General features: G+C 35.3%; 1 protein-coding gene across 7 annotated transcripts in view; it reads left to right on the top strand.

Annotated features, from left to right (window-relative positions):
• The window catches only part of arvcfa (ARVCF delta catenin family member a), a 63494-nt gene extending 45071 nt beyond the window's left edge, over positions 1–18423 (top strand). For all 7 annotated transcript variants that reach the window (XM_062032195.1, XM_062032199.1, XM_062032200.1 and 4 more), the window contains 6 exons: positions 7734–7884; positions 7955–8147; positions 12794–12905; positions 12990–13077; positions 17566–17642; positions 17732–18423. In XM_062032195.1, coding sequence (XP_061888179.1) covers positions 7734–7884; positions 7955–8147; positions 12794–12905; positions 12990–13077; positions 17566–17642; positions 17732–17824 — 714 coding nt within the window. In that variant the 3' untranslated portion in view covers positions 17825–18423. The remainder of the gene's footprint in view (positions 1–7733; positions 7885–7954; positions 8148–12793; positions 12906–12989; positions 13078–17565; positions 17643–17731) is intronic.
• The last annotated feature ends 269 nt before the right edge of the window (positions 18424–18692 follow it).

Here is an 18692-nt window from a genome sequence, read left to right as displayed (position 1 = left end):
TAAAGCTGCACAGTGAATGTTACGGATTTGCTGGCAAACGAGTCTGTATTCTTTGTTAGTAAGTATCGTGTAGTGTTTTCATACACATCATAGAAAACCTCGCAGGAGCAAACACTTTGGCGACGGAGGCAAGGAAGTACTCTCATTTTGGATCCTCAAATCAAAACAACTGCTTTCACATCACATTCTGGTTGGAAATTAATATTTAGGGAAACATTTTTTCCTAGTAATGCATTAAGCTTAGTGTGCATGCATAACTGGCGGTACGATTGACCACTTTATGACAAGCACTTTGGCGACAGAGGAAAGGAAAAACTCCCTTTTTGGATCCTCACATCAAGAAATGTACTCTCCCATTGCATTTTTTGCTGGAAATTATTATTTTGCGACAGATTATTCCTAGTAACGCATTAACCTCAGTGTGCATTTAGGAATGATCACTTCATGATAAGCACTTTGGAGACAGAGGCAAGGAAGTACTCTTATTTTGGATCTTCACATCAAAGCAAATGCTTTCTCATCACATTTTGGTTGGAAATTAATATTTTTAGCGGAAAAATAATACCTAGTAACACATTAAGCTTAGTGTGCATGCATAACTGGCGGTATGATTGACCACTTTATGACAAGCACTTTGGCGACGGAGGAAAGGAAAAACTCCCTTTTTGGATCTTCACATCAAGAAATGTACTCTCACATTGCATTTTTGCTGGAAATTATTATTTTGCGACAAATTATTCAGAGTAACGCATTGACCTCAGTACGCATTTATAATTGGTGGTAGGATTGATCACTTCATGACAAGCACTTTGGAGACAGAGGCAAGGAAATACTCCCTGTTTTTATCCCCAAGCCAAAAAAATTGCTTTCCTGTCACATTTTTGTTGGAAATTATCAGATTGCCACAAATTTTTCCTATAGTAACACATTAACCTCATTTATAACTGGCGGTAGAATTGATCACTTCATGACAAGCACTTTGGAGACAGAGGCAAGGAAGTACTCTCATTTTGGATCTTCACATCAAAGCAGCTGCTTTCACATCACATTTTGGTTGGAAATTATTATTTTGCGACAAATGATTTCTAGTAACGCATTAACTTTAGTGCGCATGCATAACTGGCGGTACGATTGACCACTTTATGACAAGCACTTTGGCGACGGAGGAAAGGAAAAACTCCCTTTTTGGATCCTCACATCAAGAAATGTACTCTCCCTTTGCATTTTTGCTGGAATTTATTATTTTGCGACAAATTATACCTAGTAACGCATTGGCCTCAGTATGCATTTATAATTGGTGGTAGGATTGATCACTTCATGACAAGCACTTTGGAGACAGAGGCAAGGAAATACTCCCTGTTTTTATCCCCAAGCCAAAAAAATTGCTTTCCCGTCACATTTTTGTTGGAAATTATCAGATTGCCACAAATTTTTCCTAAAGTAACACATTAACCTCAGTATGCATTTATAACTGGCGGTAGAATTGATCACTTCATGACAGGCACTTTGGCGACGGAGGCAAGGAAGTACTCTCATTTTGGATCTTCACATCAAAACAACTGCTTTCACATCACATTCTGGTTGGAAATTAATATTTTTAGCGGAAAAATAATACCTAGTAACACATTAAGCTTAGTGTGCATGCATAACTGGCGGTATGTACCGATTGACCACTTTATGACAAGCACTTTGGCGACAGAGGAAAGGAAGTACTCTTATTTTGGATCTTCACATCAAAGCAAATGCTTTCTCATCACATTTTGGTTGGAAATTATTATTTTGCCACAAATGATTACTAGTAACGCATTAACTTTAGTGTGCATGCATAACTGGCGGTATGATTGACCACTTTATGACAAGCACTTTGGCGACGGAGGAAAGGAAAAACTCCCTTTTTGGATCCTCACATCAAGAAATGTACTCTCCCATTGCATTTTTGCTGGAAATTATTATTTTGCGACAAATTGTTCAGAGTAACGCATTGACCTCAGTACGCATTTATAATTGCTGGTAGGATTGATCACTTCATGACAAGCACTTTGGAGACAGAGGCAAGGAAATACTCCCTGTTTTTATCCCCAAGCCAAAAAAATTATCAGATTGCCACAAATGTTTCCTAAAGTAACACATTAACCTCAGTATGCATTTATAACTGGCGGTAGAATTGATCACTTCATGACAGGCACTTTGGCGACGGAGGCAAGGAAGAACTCTCATTTTGGATCTTCAAATCAAAACAACTGCTTTCACATCACATTCTGGTTGGAAATTAATATTTTTAGCGGAAAAATAATACCTAGTAACACATTAAGCTTAGTGTGCATGCATAACTGGCGGTACGATTGACCACTTTATGACAAGCACTTTGGCGACAGAGGAAAGGAAAAACTCCCTTTTTGGATCCTCACATCAAGAAATGTACTCTCCCATTGCATTTTTTGCTGGAAATTATTATTTTGCGACAGATTATTCCTAGTAACGCATTAACCTCAGTGTGCATTTAGGAATGATCACTTTGGAGATAGAGGCAAGGAATTACTCTCATATAGGATCTTCAAATCAAAGCAGCTGCTTTCACATCACATTTTGGTTGGAAATTATTATTTTGCGACAAATGATTTCTAGTAACGCATTAACTTTAGTGCGCATGCATAACTGGCGGTACGATTGACCACTTTATGACAAGCACTTTGGCGACGGAGGAAAGGAAAAACTCCCTTTTTGGATCCTCACATCAAGAAAGTTAGTTTCACTTCGCATTTTTGCTGGAAATTATTATTTTGCGACAAAATATTCAGAGTAACGCATTAACCTCAGTATGCATTTATAATTGGTGGTAGGATTGATCACTTCATGACAAGCACTTTGGAGACAGAGGCAAGGAAATACTCCCTGTTTTTATCCCCAAGTCAAAAAAATTGCTTTCCTGTCACATTTTTGTTGGAAATGATCAGATTCCCACAAATTATTCCTAAAGTAACACATTAACCTCAGTATGCATTTATAACTGGCGGTAGAATTGATCACTTCATGACAGGCACTTTGGCGACGGAGGCAAGGAAGTACTCTCATTTTGGATCTTCACATCAAAACAACTGCTTTCACATCACATTCTGGTTGGAAATTAATATTTTTAGCGGAAAAATAATACCTAGTAACACATTAAGCTTAGTGTGCATGCATAACTGGCGGTACGATTGACCACTTTATGACAAGCACTTTGGCGACAGAGGAAAGGAAAAACTCTCATTTTGGATCTTCACATCAAAGCAAATGCTTTCTCATCACATTCCTAGTAACGCATTAACCTCAGTGTGCATTTAGGAATGATCACTTCATGATAAGCACTTTGGAGACAGAGGCAAGGAAGTACTCTCATTTTGGATCTTCACATCAAAGCAGCTGCTTTCACATCACATTTTGGTTGGAAATTATTATTTTGCGACAAATGATTTCTAGTAACGCATTAACTTTAGTGCGCATGCATAACTGGCGGTACGATTGACCACTTTATGACAAGCACTTTGGCGACGGAGGAAATGAAAAACTCCCTTTTTGGATCCTCACATCAAGAAAGTTAGTTTCACTTCGCATTTTTGCTGGAAATTATTATTTTGCAACAAATTATTCCGAGTAACGCATTAACCTCAGTACGCATTTATAATTGGTGGTAGGATTGATCACTTCATGACAAGCACTTTGGAGACAGAGGCAAGGAAATACTCCCTGTTTTTATCCCCAAGCCAAAAAAATTGCTTTCCCGTCACATTTTTGTTGGAAATTATCAGATTGCCACAAATTTTTCCTAAAGTAACACATTAACCTCAGTATGCATTTATAACTGGCGGTAGAATTGATCACTTCATGACAGGCACTTTGGCAACGGAGGCAAGGAAGTACTCTCATTTTGGATCTTCACATCAAAACAACTGCTTTCACATCACATTCTGGTTGGAAATTAATATTTTTAGCGGAAAAATAATACCTAGTAACACATTAAGCTTAGTGTGCATGCATAACTGGCGGTACGATTGACCACTTTATGACAAGCACTTTGGCGACAGAGGAAAGGAAAAACTCCCTTTTTGGATCCTCACATCAAGAAATGTACTCTCCCATTGCATTTTTTGCTGGAAATTATTATTTTTCGACAAATTATTCAGAGTAACGCATTGACCTCAGTACGCATTTATAATTGGTGGTAGGATTGATCACTTCATGACAAGCACTTTGGAGACAGAGGCAAGGAAATAGTCCCTGTTTTTATCCCCAAGCCAAAAAAATTGCTTTCCTGTCACATTTTTGTTGGAAATTATCAGATTGCCACAAATTTTTCCTATAGTAACACATTAACCTCAGTATGCATTTATAACTGGCGGTAGGAGTGATCACTTCATGACAGGCACTTTGGCGACGGAGGCAAGGAAGTACTCTCATTTTGGATCTTCAAATCAAAACAACTGCTTTCACATCACATTCTGGTTGGAAATTAATATTTAGCGAAACAATTATTCCTAGTAACGCATTAAGCTTAGTGTGCATGCATAACTGGCGGTACGATTGACCACTTTATGACAAGCACTTTGGCGACGGAGGAAAGAAAAAACTCCCTTTTTGGATCCTCACTTCAAGAAATGTACTCTCACATTGCATTTTTGCTGGAAACCTTTTAATTTGCGACAAATTATTCCTAGTAACGCATTAACCTCAGTATGCATTTATAACTGGTGGTAGGAGTGATCACTTCATAGAGTAGAATAGAAAGTACTTTATTGATCCCTGGGGGAAATTCAGCACCACAGTTCGCTCACATTAGACAGTAATAATAATAAATAATATAATATATATTCATGACAAGCACTTTGGAGACAGAGGCAAGGAAATACTCCCTGTTTTTATCCCCATGTCAAAAAAATTGCTTTCTCGTTTCACATTTTTGTTGGAAATGATCATATTACCACAAATTTTTCCTATAGTAACGCATTAACCTCATTTATAACTGGCGGTAGGATTGATCACTTTATGACAAGCACTTTGGTGATGGGGGCAAGGAAATACTCCCTTTTTGGATGCTCACGTCAAGAAAATTAGCTTCACATTGCATTTTTGCTGGAAAAAAATTTTTTGCGTCCAATTATTCCTAGTAATGCATTAACCTTAGTGCGCACTCATAACTGGCAGTAGGATTGGTTACTTTATGACAAGCATTTTGGCGACAGAGGCAACGAAATACTCCCTTTTTGGATCTTCACGTTAAAAAAAATTGCTTTCACATCATATTGTTGTTGAAAATTATTACACTTCCACAAATTATTCCTAGTAACGCATCAACCTCAGTATGCATTTATACCTGGCGGTAGGAGTGATTACTTTATGACAAGCACTTTGGCGCCGGAGGCAAGGAAATACTCCCCTTTTGGATCATTACATCAAGAAAATGACTTTCACCTAACATTTTTTTCTGGAAACTATTATTTTGCCTCATGCTAGAAGAAACACATTAACTTTAGTGCGTACTCATAACTGGCGGTACGATTGATCACTTTATGACAAGCACTTTGGCGACCGAGGCAAGGAAATACTCCCTTTTTGGATCCTCGCATCCATAAAATTACACAGGATGCTGTCGCATTTTTGTGGGCTCTTTTACACCAAAACTGTGAAAGCCAAGTACACTAGTACCTCAACTTACACGCTTAATTGGTTCCGTAACAGAGCTCTTAACTCAAAACACGTGTATCCCAAATCAAGGTCTCCCGTTGAAATGAATGGAAATCAATTGAATTGGTGCCTGCCCCCCCAAAACAGCCCACTTTTAACATGTAACATGCCTTTTAAAAAGAAAACAAACTTTTTGATCAGAATATTGTATAAAAACAATACAATATGATGTACTACTAACAACTACAGTAGTTTTATGAAGTAATGTATTAACAATACACAGCATTAACCTTGGAGAGTGGACTTGTATGCTACTTCTCTCTTGCTCCTTCTCTGTCAAACACACCATCAGCAGCTTTTCTGTATTTTCGTGGAAAAATGTCCGCTGTTTAAATAATATTTTAACATGATGAATTCAATGAATATCATCTACTTCTTCTCAGCGCTGTCCTTCACACTCCCTTTTTTCCTTTTTTTTGGTTGGGTAACACAGTTTGTTGCTCCGTAGCTAGAAGCTAATGCTAGTGGTGTGTATTTCTGGTCTTGTCTCCCTCTTCCGGACAGAAGGGTGACACGGCAGTGTGGTTGGATCAAAAGAGACGTCGGAGACGCTTTGCTAAACAAAAAGTTGCTTTATTACAAGCGAGCGTCATTATACAGGTCTGCAGTACCTGGAGGAGGTTAAGTCAAAAATGAGGCACTCCTAACTTGGAGAAGCCAAACAGTTTTATATTCCTCCTTCCTGTCTCGACGTGTGTGTGTGTGTGTGCTAAGTCAGGAGAGCACATCCTGACCATAAAAGGAGATGTTTGTTTCTAAGTGTCTGGAAAGACTACAGATGTATACCATAACTTGTCGGTTAACATTTAGGATCAACATGGAGTCTTTCCTCCAGGATAGAGCTATCACTTTTGCATTCCAAACCGTGGTTTCATTGCTTCTTGTGGTGAGAGAGCTAATTCCAGTCCACATGCGAATGTCCAACTAAGATTCCTTAATTTATTATGGGCTCAACCCTTATTTACTTAAACCCGGTGGTTGGCTTTCTCCAAGTTGAATATAAACATTCACCATATGTAGAATATAATATGAGTTAATTCATTCACTTCATTAGCAAATCAGGTAAGGATCTCACCAGGTTCCATGTGACATTTGCTACGCCAACTTATGGCAGGGATGCTTGTAACTCTAATTTTTGCCCGCAACTTAACCCTTATGTGGTGTTCGGGTCTGTGGGACCCGTTTAAATTTTTTTTATTAGAAGAAAAATGATACAATTAATTAATTTTTCAAACTGAGAGTCACTGACTTTGGCTCATTTTCTGTGAAGAACATATATCAGAATACATATTTAATGACCACAGACCATACACCCTCCCTACACATTTCTATTACATATAAGATGTCCGGGTCCACTGGACCGGGGCTAATAGAAGTGTGGAAATTGATGTTCTGTACACTACACACACACACACACACACACACACACACACACACACACACACACACACACACACACACACACACACACACACACACACAGCAGGCCTAGACAGGAGGAGGACAGAGTGTAGGTACACAGAACATCAGAGGGTCAAATGTGCGAGAAAATGAGAGCAGACAGTGTTGACAAACAATGTTGCAACCTTGTGTGGGAACCGCAGGTGCAGAAACACAAAATAAGAATCCCTGTGGGATGCAGAAACTGGCGGAGAAATTTTCCGTGCAACGTTCATATTGTTGTTACTCAGCCAGCGTTTGTGGGTCTGATGGACCCGTTGCATTTTGTGGCTTTTAGTGCCTCACAATCAAACACTTTTATGTTGAAATACTGAATAGATGTTGATTGAGATAAGGGAAACATCTGTTCAGTATTTTAACATAAAAGTGTTTGATTGTGAGGCATTAAAAGACAAAAATGCAACGGGTCCATCAGACCCACAAACGCTGGCTGAGTAACAACAATATGAACATTACACAAGGTTTAAAGCATAACAACTCTTATCTCAAAACACTCTAAAGTTGGGTCACTCTTAAGTTGAGGTACCAATGTAAGTGTGTGTCACTCGTAGTGGTCCAGCTACATTCGTGCCACGGTGAGGAAGGAGAAGGGTCTTCCCATCTTGGTGGAGCTTCTGCGCTCGGACGTGGACAAGGTGGTGAGAGCGGTGGCCATCGCTCTCCGTAACCTGGCCATGGACAGACGCAACAAAGACCTGATAGGTAGACGTCTCCCTCGAGTCCGTATCGCGGGTGTGTCCAGCGCCTCGACGCTTGTCACCTGTGTCTTCAGGAAGCTACGCTCTGAGGGACCTGGTGGCCAACCTGCCGTGTGGCCAGCAGCGCCCCGCCAAGAACTTGGAGGGCGACACGGTGGTCTCGCTCCTCAACACCATCCACGAGATCGTCAGCGACAGCCAGGAGAACGCCAGAGCGCTCATCCACGGACACGCCATCCAGAAACTGGTGGCCATCAGCAAGTCAAGGTGATCGACGACCTCGTCAAGCTAAATGTCTTCTTCCTTTTGTTTACTTATGTTCTTATGACACTCCAGCGGATTCGAACTCCAACGCCAAACTAGCTATTACTTGCTAGGCTAGCTTAATTATTGCAATATTTTTATCGTAAACTACATTGCCAATTCTTACGCTTGTATTCTTCTCGTAAACATTACGACATTATTCTGCTAATAATAGAACGTTATAGGGTTGTAAGGTATACCGGTATTAGTATAGTACTCCAATACTATATTCGGTACTATACCGCCTCTAAAAAATACCGGTATACCCAACTTTCCCTTGTGATAACATGTTTTTAATCTAGTATTTGTATTTTTACTACTACGTTCTTGTGAAATTACTCTTTTGATTTTCGAGATGGCTTTATTCTATTTTTCTTCTTGCAAATGTACTACTTTATTCTTGAAAAATAATAACTTCATTGTGTCAACATTACGACGTTTTTCTAAATTGACTTTATTCTTGTCTTGTTACTAGGACATTATCCTGGAGTAATTAGTAAGAATAAGTACGACGACATTCTCAAGACATTACGACCTTATTCTTCTTACAAATTGACAACTTTTTGTTCTGCTAACATTACGATTTTAGTAAAGTTAGGACTTTATTCTCAAAATATTTAGATTTTAACCACTAAGTTATTCTAGCATTTTTTCAACATTACGACTCTAATCTCCTAAAATGTATTACTTCTCGTTATATTATGGTTTTGTTTTTGTTCAAATGTGACTCGATTCTAACGGGGTTTTTTTTTCGCGGAAACGGACGATTTCTCTCGTATCGAACCGCAAACGTTACCACTTAATTTTCGTAAAATCACGACATTCTCCTTAAGATACAAATCGACAACTTTTTATTCTCTTAACGTTACGATTTTAATAAAGGTATGACTTTATCCTCAAAAAATTAAGACCTTATTCTTCTTACAAATTGACAACTTTTTGTTCTGCTAACATTACGATTTTAGTAAAGTTAGGACTTTATTCTCAAAATATTTAGATTTTAGCCACTAAGTTATTCTAGCATTTTTTCAACATTACGACTTTAATCTCCTAAAATTTACTACTTCTCGTTATATTATGGTTTTGTTTTTGTTCAAATGTGACTCGATTCTAACGGGGGTTTTTTTTCGCGGAAACGGACGATTTCTCTAGTATCGAACCGCAAACGTTACCACTTAATTTTCGTAAAATCACGACATTCTCCTTAAGATACAAATCGACAACTTTTTATTCTCTTAACGTTACGATTTTAATAAAGGTATGACTTTATCCTCAAAAAATTAAGATTTTAGCCACTATGCTGTTGTAGTATTTTTTTCCAATATTCTAACTTTAATCTTATAAAATGTACTTCTTCTACTTATGGCTTTTTTTGTTCAAATGTGACTCGATTTTAACTTCTTTTTTTCTCGGAAATATACGACTTCTTCAGTATCGTACTGACAACATTACGAGTTAATTTTTGTAAAAATCACTACATTATCCTTAAGATATCATGTTTTTAATCCATAATTTGTTTTGTTAGGTTTACTACTTTGTTCTTGCGAAATTACCTTTTTTCTATTCTTGAGACAACTTCTCGTTATATTATGCTTTTTTTCTGTTAAAATGTGACTCGATTTTCACTTTTTAATTTTTCTCGGAAATATACGACTTCTCCAGTATCGTACTGCGAACATTACAACTTAATTTTTGTAAAAATCACGACACTATCCTTAGGATATCGTGTTTTTAATCTATTATTTGTTTTGTAGTATTACTACTTTGTTCTTGCAAAATCACTCTTTTCATTCTCAAGACGACTCTGCTAACATCGCAGTTTTAGTATGACTTTATCCTCAAAATACTTAGATTTGAGCCACTATGTTATTCTAGCATTTTTTCAACATTACGACTCTAATCTCCTAAAGTGTGATACTTCTCGTTATATTATGGCTTTGTTTTTGTTCAAATGTGAGTCGATTCTAACTTTTTTATTTTCCGCGGAAATATACGACTTCTCTTGTGTCGAACTGCAAACGTTACCACTTAATTTTCGTAAAATCACGACATTCTCCTTAAGATACAAATCGACAACTTTTTATTCTCCTAACGAAACGATTTCAGTAAAGGTATGACTTTATCCTCCCAAAATTTTGATTTTAGCCACTATGCTATTGTAGTATTTTTTTTCTTCCATATTACAACTTTAATCTCGTAAAATGTACTTCTTCTACTTATGGCTTTTTTTGTTCAAATGTGACTCGATTTTAACTTTTTTTTTTCTTCTCAGAAATATACGACTTCTTCAGTATCGTACTGACATTACGAGTTAATTTTTGTAAAAATCACTACATTATCCTTAAGATATCATGTTTTTAATCCATAATTTGTTTTGTAGGTTTACTACTTTGTTCTTGCGAAATTACCTTTTTTCTATTCTTGAGACAACTTCTCGTTATATTATGCTTTTTTTCTGTTAAAATGTGACTCGATTTTAACTTTTTAATTTTTCTCGAAAATATACGACTTCTCCAGTATCATACTGCGAACATTACAACTTAATTTTTGTAAAAATCACGACACTATCCTTAGGATATCGTGTTTTTAATCTATTATTTGTTTTGTAGGATTACTACTTAGTTCTTGCAAAATCACTCTTTTCATTCTCAAGACGACTCTGCTAACATCACAATTTTAGTATGACTTTATCCTCAAAATACTTAGATTCGAGCCACTATGTTATTCTAGCATTTTTTCAACATTACCACTCTAATCTCCTAAAGTGTGATACTTCTCGTTATATTATGGCTTTGTTTTTGTTCAAATGTGACTCGATTCTAACTACTTTTTTTTCCGCGGAAATAGACGACTTCTCTTGTGTCGAACTGCAAACGTTACCACTTAATTTTCGTAAAATCACGACATTCTCCTTAAGATACAAATCGAGAACTTTTTATTCTCCTAACGAAACGATTTCAGTAAAGGTATGACTTTATCCTCCCAAAATTTTGATTTTAGCCACTATGCTATTGCAGTATTTTTTTTCTTCCATATTACAACTTTAATCTCGTAAAATGTACTTCTTCTACTTATGGCTTTTTTTGTTCAAATGTGACTCGATTTTAACTTTTTTTTTTCTCTCAGAAATATACGACTTCTTCAGTATCGTACTGACAACATTACGAGTTACTTTTTGTAAAAATCACTACATTATCCTTAAGATATCATGTTTTTAATCCATAATTTGTTTTGTAGGTTTACAACTTTGTTCTTGCGAAATTACCTTTTTTCTATTCTTGAGACAACTTCTCGTTATATTATGCTTTTTTTCTGTTAAAATGTGACTCGATTTTCACTTTTTAATTTTTCTCGGAAATATACGACTTCTCCAGTATCGTACTGCGAACATTACAACTTAATTTTTGTAAAAATCACGACACTATCCTTAGGATATCGTGTTTTTAATCTATTATTTGTTTTGTAGTATTACTACTTTGTTCTTGCAAAATCACTCTTTTCATTCTCAAGACGACTCTGCTAACATCACAATTTTAGTATGACTTTATCCTCAAAATACTTAGATTCGAGCCACTATGTTATTCTAGCATTTTTTCAACATTACGACTCTAATCTCCTAAAGTGTGATACTTCTCGTTATATTATGGCTTTGTTTTTGTTCAAATGTGACTCGATTCTAACTTTTTTATTTTTCGCGGAAATAGACGACTTCTCTTGTGTCGAACTGCAAACGTTACCACTTAATTTTCGTAAAATCACGACATTCTCCTTATGATACAAATCGACAACTTTTTATTCTAACGTTAATATTTTAGTAAAGGTATGACTTTATCCTCACAAAATTTAGATTTTAGCCACCATGCTATTGTAATATGTTATTCCAGTATTACAACTTTAATCTCATAAAATTTACTTCTACTTATAGCTTTTTGAGTTAAAATGTGACTCGATTTTAACTTTTAAATTTCTCGGAAACATACGACTTCTTCAGTATCGTACTGACAACATTACGAGTTAATTTTTGTAAAAATCACTACATTATCCTTAAGATATCATGTTTTTAATCCATAATTTGTTTTGTAGGTTTACTACTTTGTTCTTGCGAAATAACTTTTTTTCTATTCTTGAGACTACTTCTCGTTATATTATGCCTTTTTTTTCTGTTAAAATGTGACTAAATTTTAACTTTTTTATTTTTCTCGGAAATATACGACTTATCTAGTATCGTACTGCAAACATTACAACTTAATTTAAAAAAAAAATCACGACTTTATCCTTAGGATATCGTGGTTTTAATCTATTTGTTTTGTAGGTCGACTACTTTGTTCTTGCAAAATTACTTTTGTTTTCTATTCTTGAAGCGACTTTATCCTATTTTTATTTACGGAAATGTACTACTTTATTCTCATAATATCACAAAGTTATTCTCTTCACGTTTTGACATGTCAAAATACAACTTTTTGTTATCATTTTCCAATGGTCAGGTCCTTGAATACAGCATGAGCGTCCAATCAGATTGCACTAATGCGAGGGGGCGTACTTCCTTTGTGATGATATGCTTTGCTGTTTTAACAAGCCCTTCCACTTTTTGTGTGTTTTTATGTGTTCAGCCAATCATCACGTGAGACCAGAGCCGCTTGCCAAGTCCTCCAGAGCATCTGGACCTACAAGGACCTGAGGACCAATCTCATAAAGGCGGGTTGGAACAAAAGCCACTTTAAGGTATTTCCTTCCTGACTTCAAAAGACTACAAAGTGCTTTTTTTCATCAAGACGCTCTCAAATGTTCCTTTTTATCATTCCCAAGCCAACAGCCACCACGGCGACCAAAAAATCCAAGAGTGCAAAGCAAAGCAGCGATGACATCACTTTGCCTCTCATGGACAAAAGCCAAGGTCAGCACATATCTGTGACATTTTAACATTTTACAGGATTAAAGTGGTACGTTTGAGAGAAGGAAGACGGAATACAGTCGCAATTTCTCAAGCATAAAAGTAAGTAATTTTACAAGAATCAAGTTGTGAAATTAAACGATTCAAGTCATAAATTAAAAACTGAAGTTGCCAAATTACGAAAATAAAGACAGTACAAAAGAACTGAATGATAAGGTTGGGTTTTTAAAGTAGAGTCCAGCAAACTTTTGTAATGTTACGTCATAGTCTTTAGGATCACAATAAACAATAACAATAAAAATAAAGGTGAAATTTTGACTATCAAATAGTTCGTCTATTGAAAGAAAAAAATGTCATAATCTTGCGGAAAATGTTCTAAATTCATAAAAATAAAGAATAAGACTTTGAATTATTTAAAAATAATGGTGCATTTTCACAAGAAAATGTATCACATAAGGTAACCCAAGAATAACGTTGTCATGTTACGAAAATTCTTAGAATTTTTTCAAGAATAAATTTGTACGATAACAGGGAATTCAACGTAACATTTTGAATGCTCACGGTTTGACAAAAAGTTATAAGAGCGGACCCAAAAGTTCAGAATGGTGCAGGAAAAAAGTTAAAATTATGAGAATAAAGTTGCAACATTATATAAAATACTGAGTAACGTTACTAAATGTACTAAAGAATTCAATAAAGTCTCAAAATAAAGTTGCATTTCTATGAAAAAAAATCGGAATGTTACGAGTAAATTGTTGAAATATTACGTCCTAATGTCACAAGTCGGAAATTTACGGGTCTAAAGAGCAGAACTATAATTAACAATAATGTTTTTCTAACGCCCAAATAGTTGGTCCATAAGAGAAAAACATTTCAAAATAATTCATACTTTTAGAAGAAAAAAATTGTACGTTTATGAGGATAAAGAATGAAAGGATGAAGTCTTGAGACTAAAGCCCCATTTTTACGAGAAAAGCCTGAATGTCACGAATAGAAAGTTGTCATGTTACGATATATTTTCTTTTAAAGAATAAAGTTGTACGAAATGAGAATAAAGTAGTATCATTACCAAAATAAAACCATAAATTGACGACACTACGAAAGGCTGGGCAAAGTCTCAAAAATAAAGTTGTATGTTTACCGAGAAAAAAAGGATATGTCAAGTAAAATATCGTCATAATGTCTCGATTGGGTCTGGGAAATTAATTCGACAAAGGTAGTCAGAATTTTACAAGAAAATAAGTTATAAAAGGATAAAGAATAAGACAAGATTGAAGTAGACTTGAAAGCAAAGGTGCATTTTTATGAGAAAAGTCAGAATATTACCAGGAAAATAGCACGGAAATTGTCTTGATTTTCTAGAATAAAGTTGTACGGAATGGGAATAAAGTTGCGTCATTTTAAATAAATCTGTAAATTGATGCTAATAAGGAAATAAAGTTTCAAAATCAACAGTCTGTTTTTACGAAGAAAAAGGGTATGACAAGTAAAATATCATAATGTTACAAGAACAATGTCAGGTCAAATTTTTACCACCCAAAAGTCGGTCTGCAAAAGGTAATTCTACATAAGTAGTCATAATTTTACAAGAAAGGAGGTTATGAAGATAAAGAAAAGAACAACTATGTCTTGAGAACAAAGTTACATTTTTACGAGAAAGCAGTCAGAATATTACGAGGCAAATATTGCCGCACTGCGAAAATCGTTTGTACATGTACAATAATAGCGAATAAGACATAATCAAATATTAATATTATGAAAGAAAGTTTGCAAAGTTATAATAAAAGTTGAGATTTATGAGGATAAAGTGGCGACATTGCTAAAAATGGAGAAGTGCATTTGCCAGAATAAAAAATATGACAATTAAATGATGATGTCTTGAGTAAAAAAAAATTAGTCGGATTAGTATTCAGGGGAAAAAGGATGTGATGTCGGATTTGTACGACAATTAATTAACAAATTACAACAAAAAGTTTCAACGTTACGTGAAATTCAGATTTTAACACTGTAAATAGTCGTACTATATATTATATATGTACAGTATAATTGTCTTACATTGTTAGCAGCAGGTTATATATGATGTATGTATTTGTCTTACATTATTAGCAGCAGGTTATATATGATGTATGTATTTGTCTTACATTGTTAGCAGCAGGTTATATATGATGTATGTATCTGTCTTACATTATTAGCAGCAGGTTATATATGATGTATGTATTTGTCTTACATTGTTAGCAGCAGGTTATATATGATGTATGTATTTGTTTGACATTGTTAGCAGCAAGTTATACAGGTATATGATGTATGTATTTGTCTTACATTGTTAGCAGCAGGTTATATATGATGTATGTATTTGTCTTACAGTGTTAGCAGCAGGTTATATATGATGTATGTATTTTTCTTACATTGTTAGCAGCAGGTTATATATGATGTATGTATTTGTCTTACATTATTAGCAGCAGGTGATATATGATATATGTATTTGTCTTACGTTGTTAGCAGCAGGTTATATATGATGTATGTATTTGTCTTACATTGTTAGCAGCAGGTTATAGATGATGTATGTGTTTGTCTGACATTGTTAGCAGCAGGTTATATATAATGTATGTATTTGTCTTACATTGTTAGCAGCAGGTTATGTATGATGTATGTATTTGTCTTATATTGTTAGCAGCAGGTTATAGATGATGTATGTGTTTGTCTGACATTGTTAGCAGCAGGTTATATATAATGTATGTATTTGTCTTACATTGTTAGCAGCAGGTTATGTATGATGTATGTATTTGTCTTATATTGTTAGCAGCAGGTTATATATTATATATATTTATTTGTCTTACATTGTTAGCAGCAGGTTATATATGATGTATGTATTTGTCTGACATTGTTAGCAGCAGGTTATATATGAAGTATGTATTTGTCTGACATTGTTAGCAGCAGGTTATAGATGATGATGTATGTATTTGTCTTCCATTGTTAGCAGCATATTATATATATTTATTTGTCTTACATTGTTAGCAGCAGTAGATTGATTGGCAACACTAAATTGGCACTAGTGTGTGAATGTGAGTGTGAATGTTGTCTGTCTATCTGTGTTGGCCCTGTGATGAGGTGGCGACTTGTCCAGGGTGTACCCCGCCTTCCGCCCGAATGCAGTTGAGATAGGCTCCAGCACCCCCCGCGACCCCAAAAAGGGACAAGCGGTAGAACATGGATGGATGGATGGATGTTAGCAGCAGGTTATATATGATGTATGTATTTGTCTTACATTGTTAGCAGCAGGTTATATATGATGTATGTATTTGCCTTACATTGTTAGCAGCAGGTTATATATGATGTATGTGTTTGTCTTACATTATTAGCAGCAGGTTGATGTATGTATTTGTCTTACATTGTTAGCAGCAGGTTATACACGATGTATGTAGTTGTCTTACATTGTTAGCAGCAGGTTATATACAGTATGATGTATGTATTTGTCTTACATTATTAGCAGCAGGTTATATACTATGTATGTATTTGTCTTACATTGTTAGCATTGTTATATATGATGTATGTGTTTGTCTTACATTGTTAGCAGCAGGTTATATATTATATATATTTATTTGTCTTACATTGTTAGCAGCAGGTTATATATGATGTATGTATTTGTCTTACATTATTAGAAGCAGGTTATATATTATGTATGTATTTGTCTTACATTATTAGCAGCAGGTTATATATGATGTATGTATTTGTCTTACATTGTTAGCAGCATGTTATATACAGTATGATGTATGTATTTGTCTTACATTATTAGCAGCAGGTTATATATGATGCATGTATTTGTCTTACATTGTTAGCAGCAGGTTATATATGATGTATGTATTTGTCTTACATTGTTAGCAGCAGGTTATATATTATATATATTTATTTGTCTTACATTGTTAGCAGCAGGTTATATATGATGAATGTATTTGTCTTACATTATTAGCAGCAGGTTATATATGATGTATGTATTTGTCTTACATTATTAGCAGCAGGTTATATATGATGTATGTATTTGTCTTACATTGTTAGCAGCAGGTTATATATTATGTATGTATTTGTCTTACATTATTAGCAGCAGGTTATATATGATGTATGTATTTGTCTTACATTGTTAGCAGCATGTTATATACAGTATGATGTATGTATTTGTCTTACATTATTAGCAGCAGGTTATATATGATGCATGTATTTGTCTTACATTGTTAGCAGCAGGTTATATATGATGTATGTATTTGTCTTACATTGTTAGCAGCAGGTTATATATTATATATATATTTATTTGACTTACATTGTTAGCAGCAGGTTATATATGATGTATGTATTTGTCTTACATTATTAGCAGCAGGTTATATATGATGTATGTATTTGTCTTACATTATTAGCAGCAGGTTATACATGATGTATGTATTTGTCTTACATTGTTAGCAGCAGGTTATACAGTATATGATGTATGTGTTTGTCTTGAAGATGTTTATTCCAGTTTGGAGGCCAGCGACAGAGTCGGGGATGGAATTGGAGCAGTTGTTGAGAGAGATGCTGTCCAGGTAAACTCATTGGACTTCCTTCTACGTATTCCTTGGGATTATTGGTTTCTTTTATCCTAACTTGACTCGATTTTTGTGCGCCGACGCAGGCCACCAGCGAGAAGAAGCACTTCATCCGAGCCGGCCGGCCCGCCGTGGGCCTCATGGATAACAAACCTCCGCCACTGGACTCGTGGGTGTAAACACTGTTGACCATTTCTACTGTACTCTACTGGAGACGCCCTCTAGTGGACATTTATGCAAATTGATGCGACACTTCGAAACAACCACTATTTCATTTTGATGATAAAGTAGGGTATGTGCCAAATATTGACGAGATATATTAGACCTGACATCCAGTGTGAAGTAGAGTGAAATATGCAAGCTGTGGTATATTAGGACTCCAAAGAAAATGTAGGTTGACCACAAAAATTCATGAACTTAAGCTGCTATTTTTTTATATATAAATATCAATTATTAGACACTTAAATAATTTGAATAATGATACTAATGATAATAATATGGTGATATATGTATTGAGCATAATGGAATAATTCTGTCCCCCCCCCCCCCCCAACGGTTTTGATTCAGAGCAAGACGAGATGTGTAAATGTGTAACAAAGGACTGTTAATAGGCTAAATCAGTGCATTTATATTGTAATATTTATGATACATTATAGAGTATAAAACAGCCATGTTATGAATCCAAGTACGTCGGTCATTCTGTACACTTGAGGTTTGTAGTCGCTCGCTCCCTTTTGCATTGCAGTGTCGAATGAAAGATGGAAATAAACCCAAGTGCAGAAGATTTTGAAATATTTTGATTATTTTTTTCTTTCTTTTACACGTGCTAGTTTGCAAACAGGATTAGGAGGCTTTATTATTGAATGGTTTAATCAGCAGCACAGGTTTGGGTGATTACAACAGCATGTTGTGTTGTTTGCTGGCAGTCAGTGGACTGTGAGACTTCCAAAAATAGTAAAAGACTTGCCAAAATAATATTTTAAAAACGACACATAAAAGTATAAGGAACAGGGCTGGAATGTAAATAAAAAATTGTTTTTATTTTAG

This window comes from Entelurus aequoreus, linkage group LG21, assembly GCF_033978785.1.
Source record: "Entelurus aequoreus isolate RoL-2023_Sb linkage group LG21, RoL_Eaeq_v1.1, whole genome shotgun sequence".
In the NCBI taxonomy this organism is placed as follows: Eukaryota; Metazoa; Chordata; class Actinopteri; order Syngnathiformes; family Syngnathidae; genus Entelurus; species Entelurus aequoreus.
Note: the sequence above shows the minus strand (reverse complement) of the source record. Positions and strands in the feature narration are given on the sequence as shown.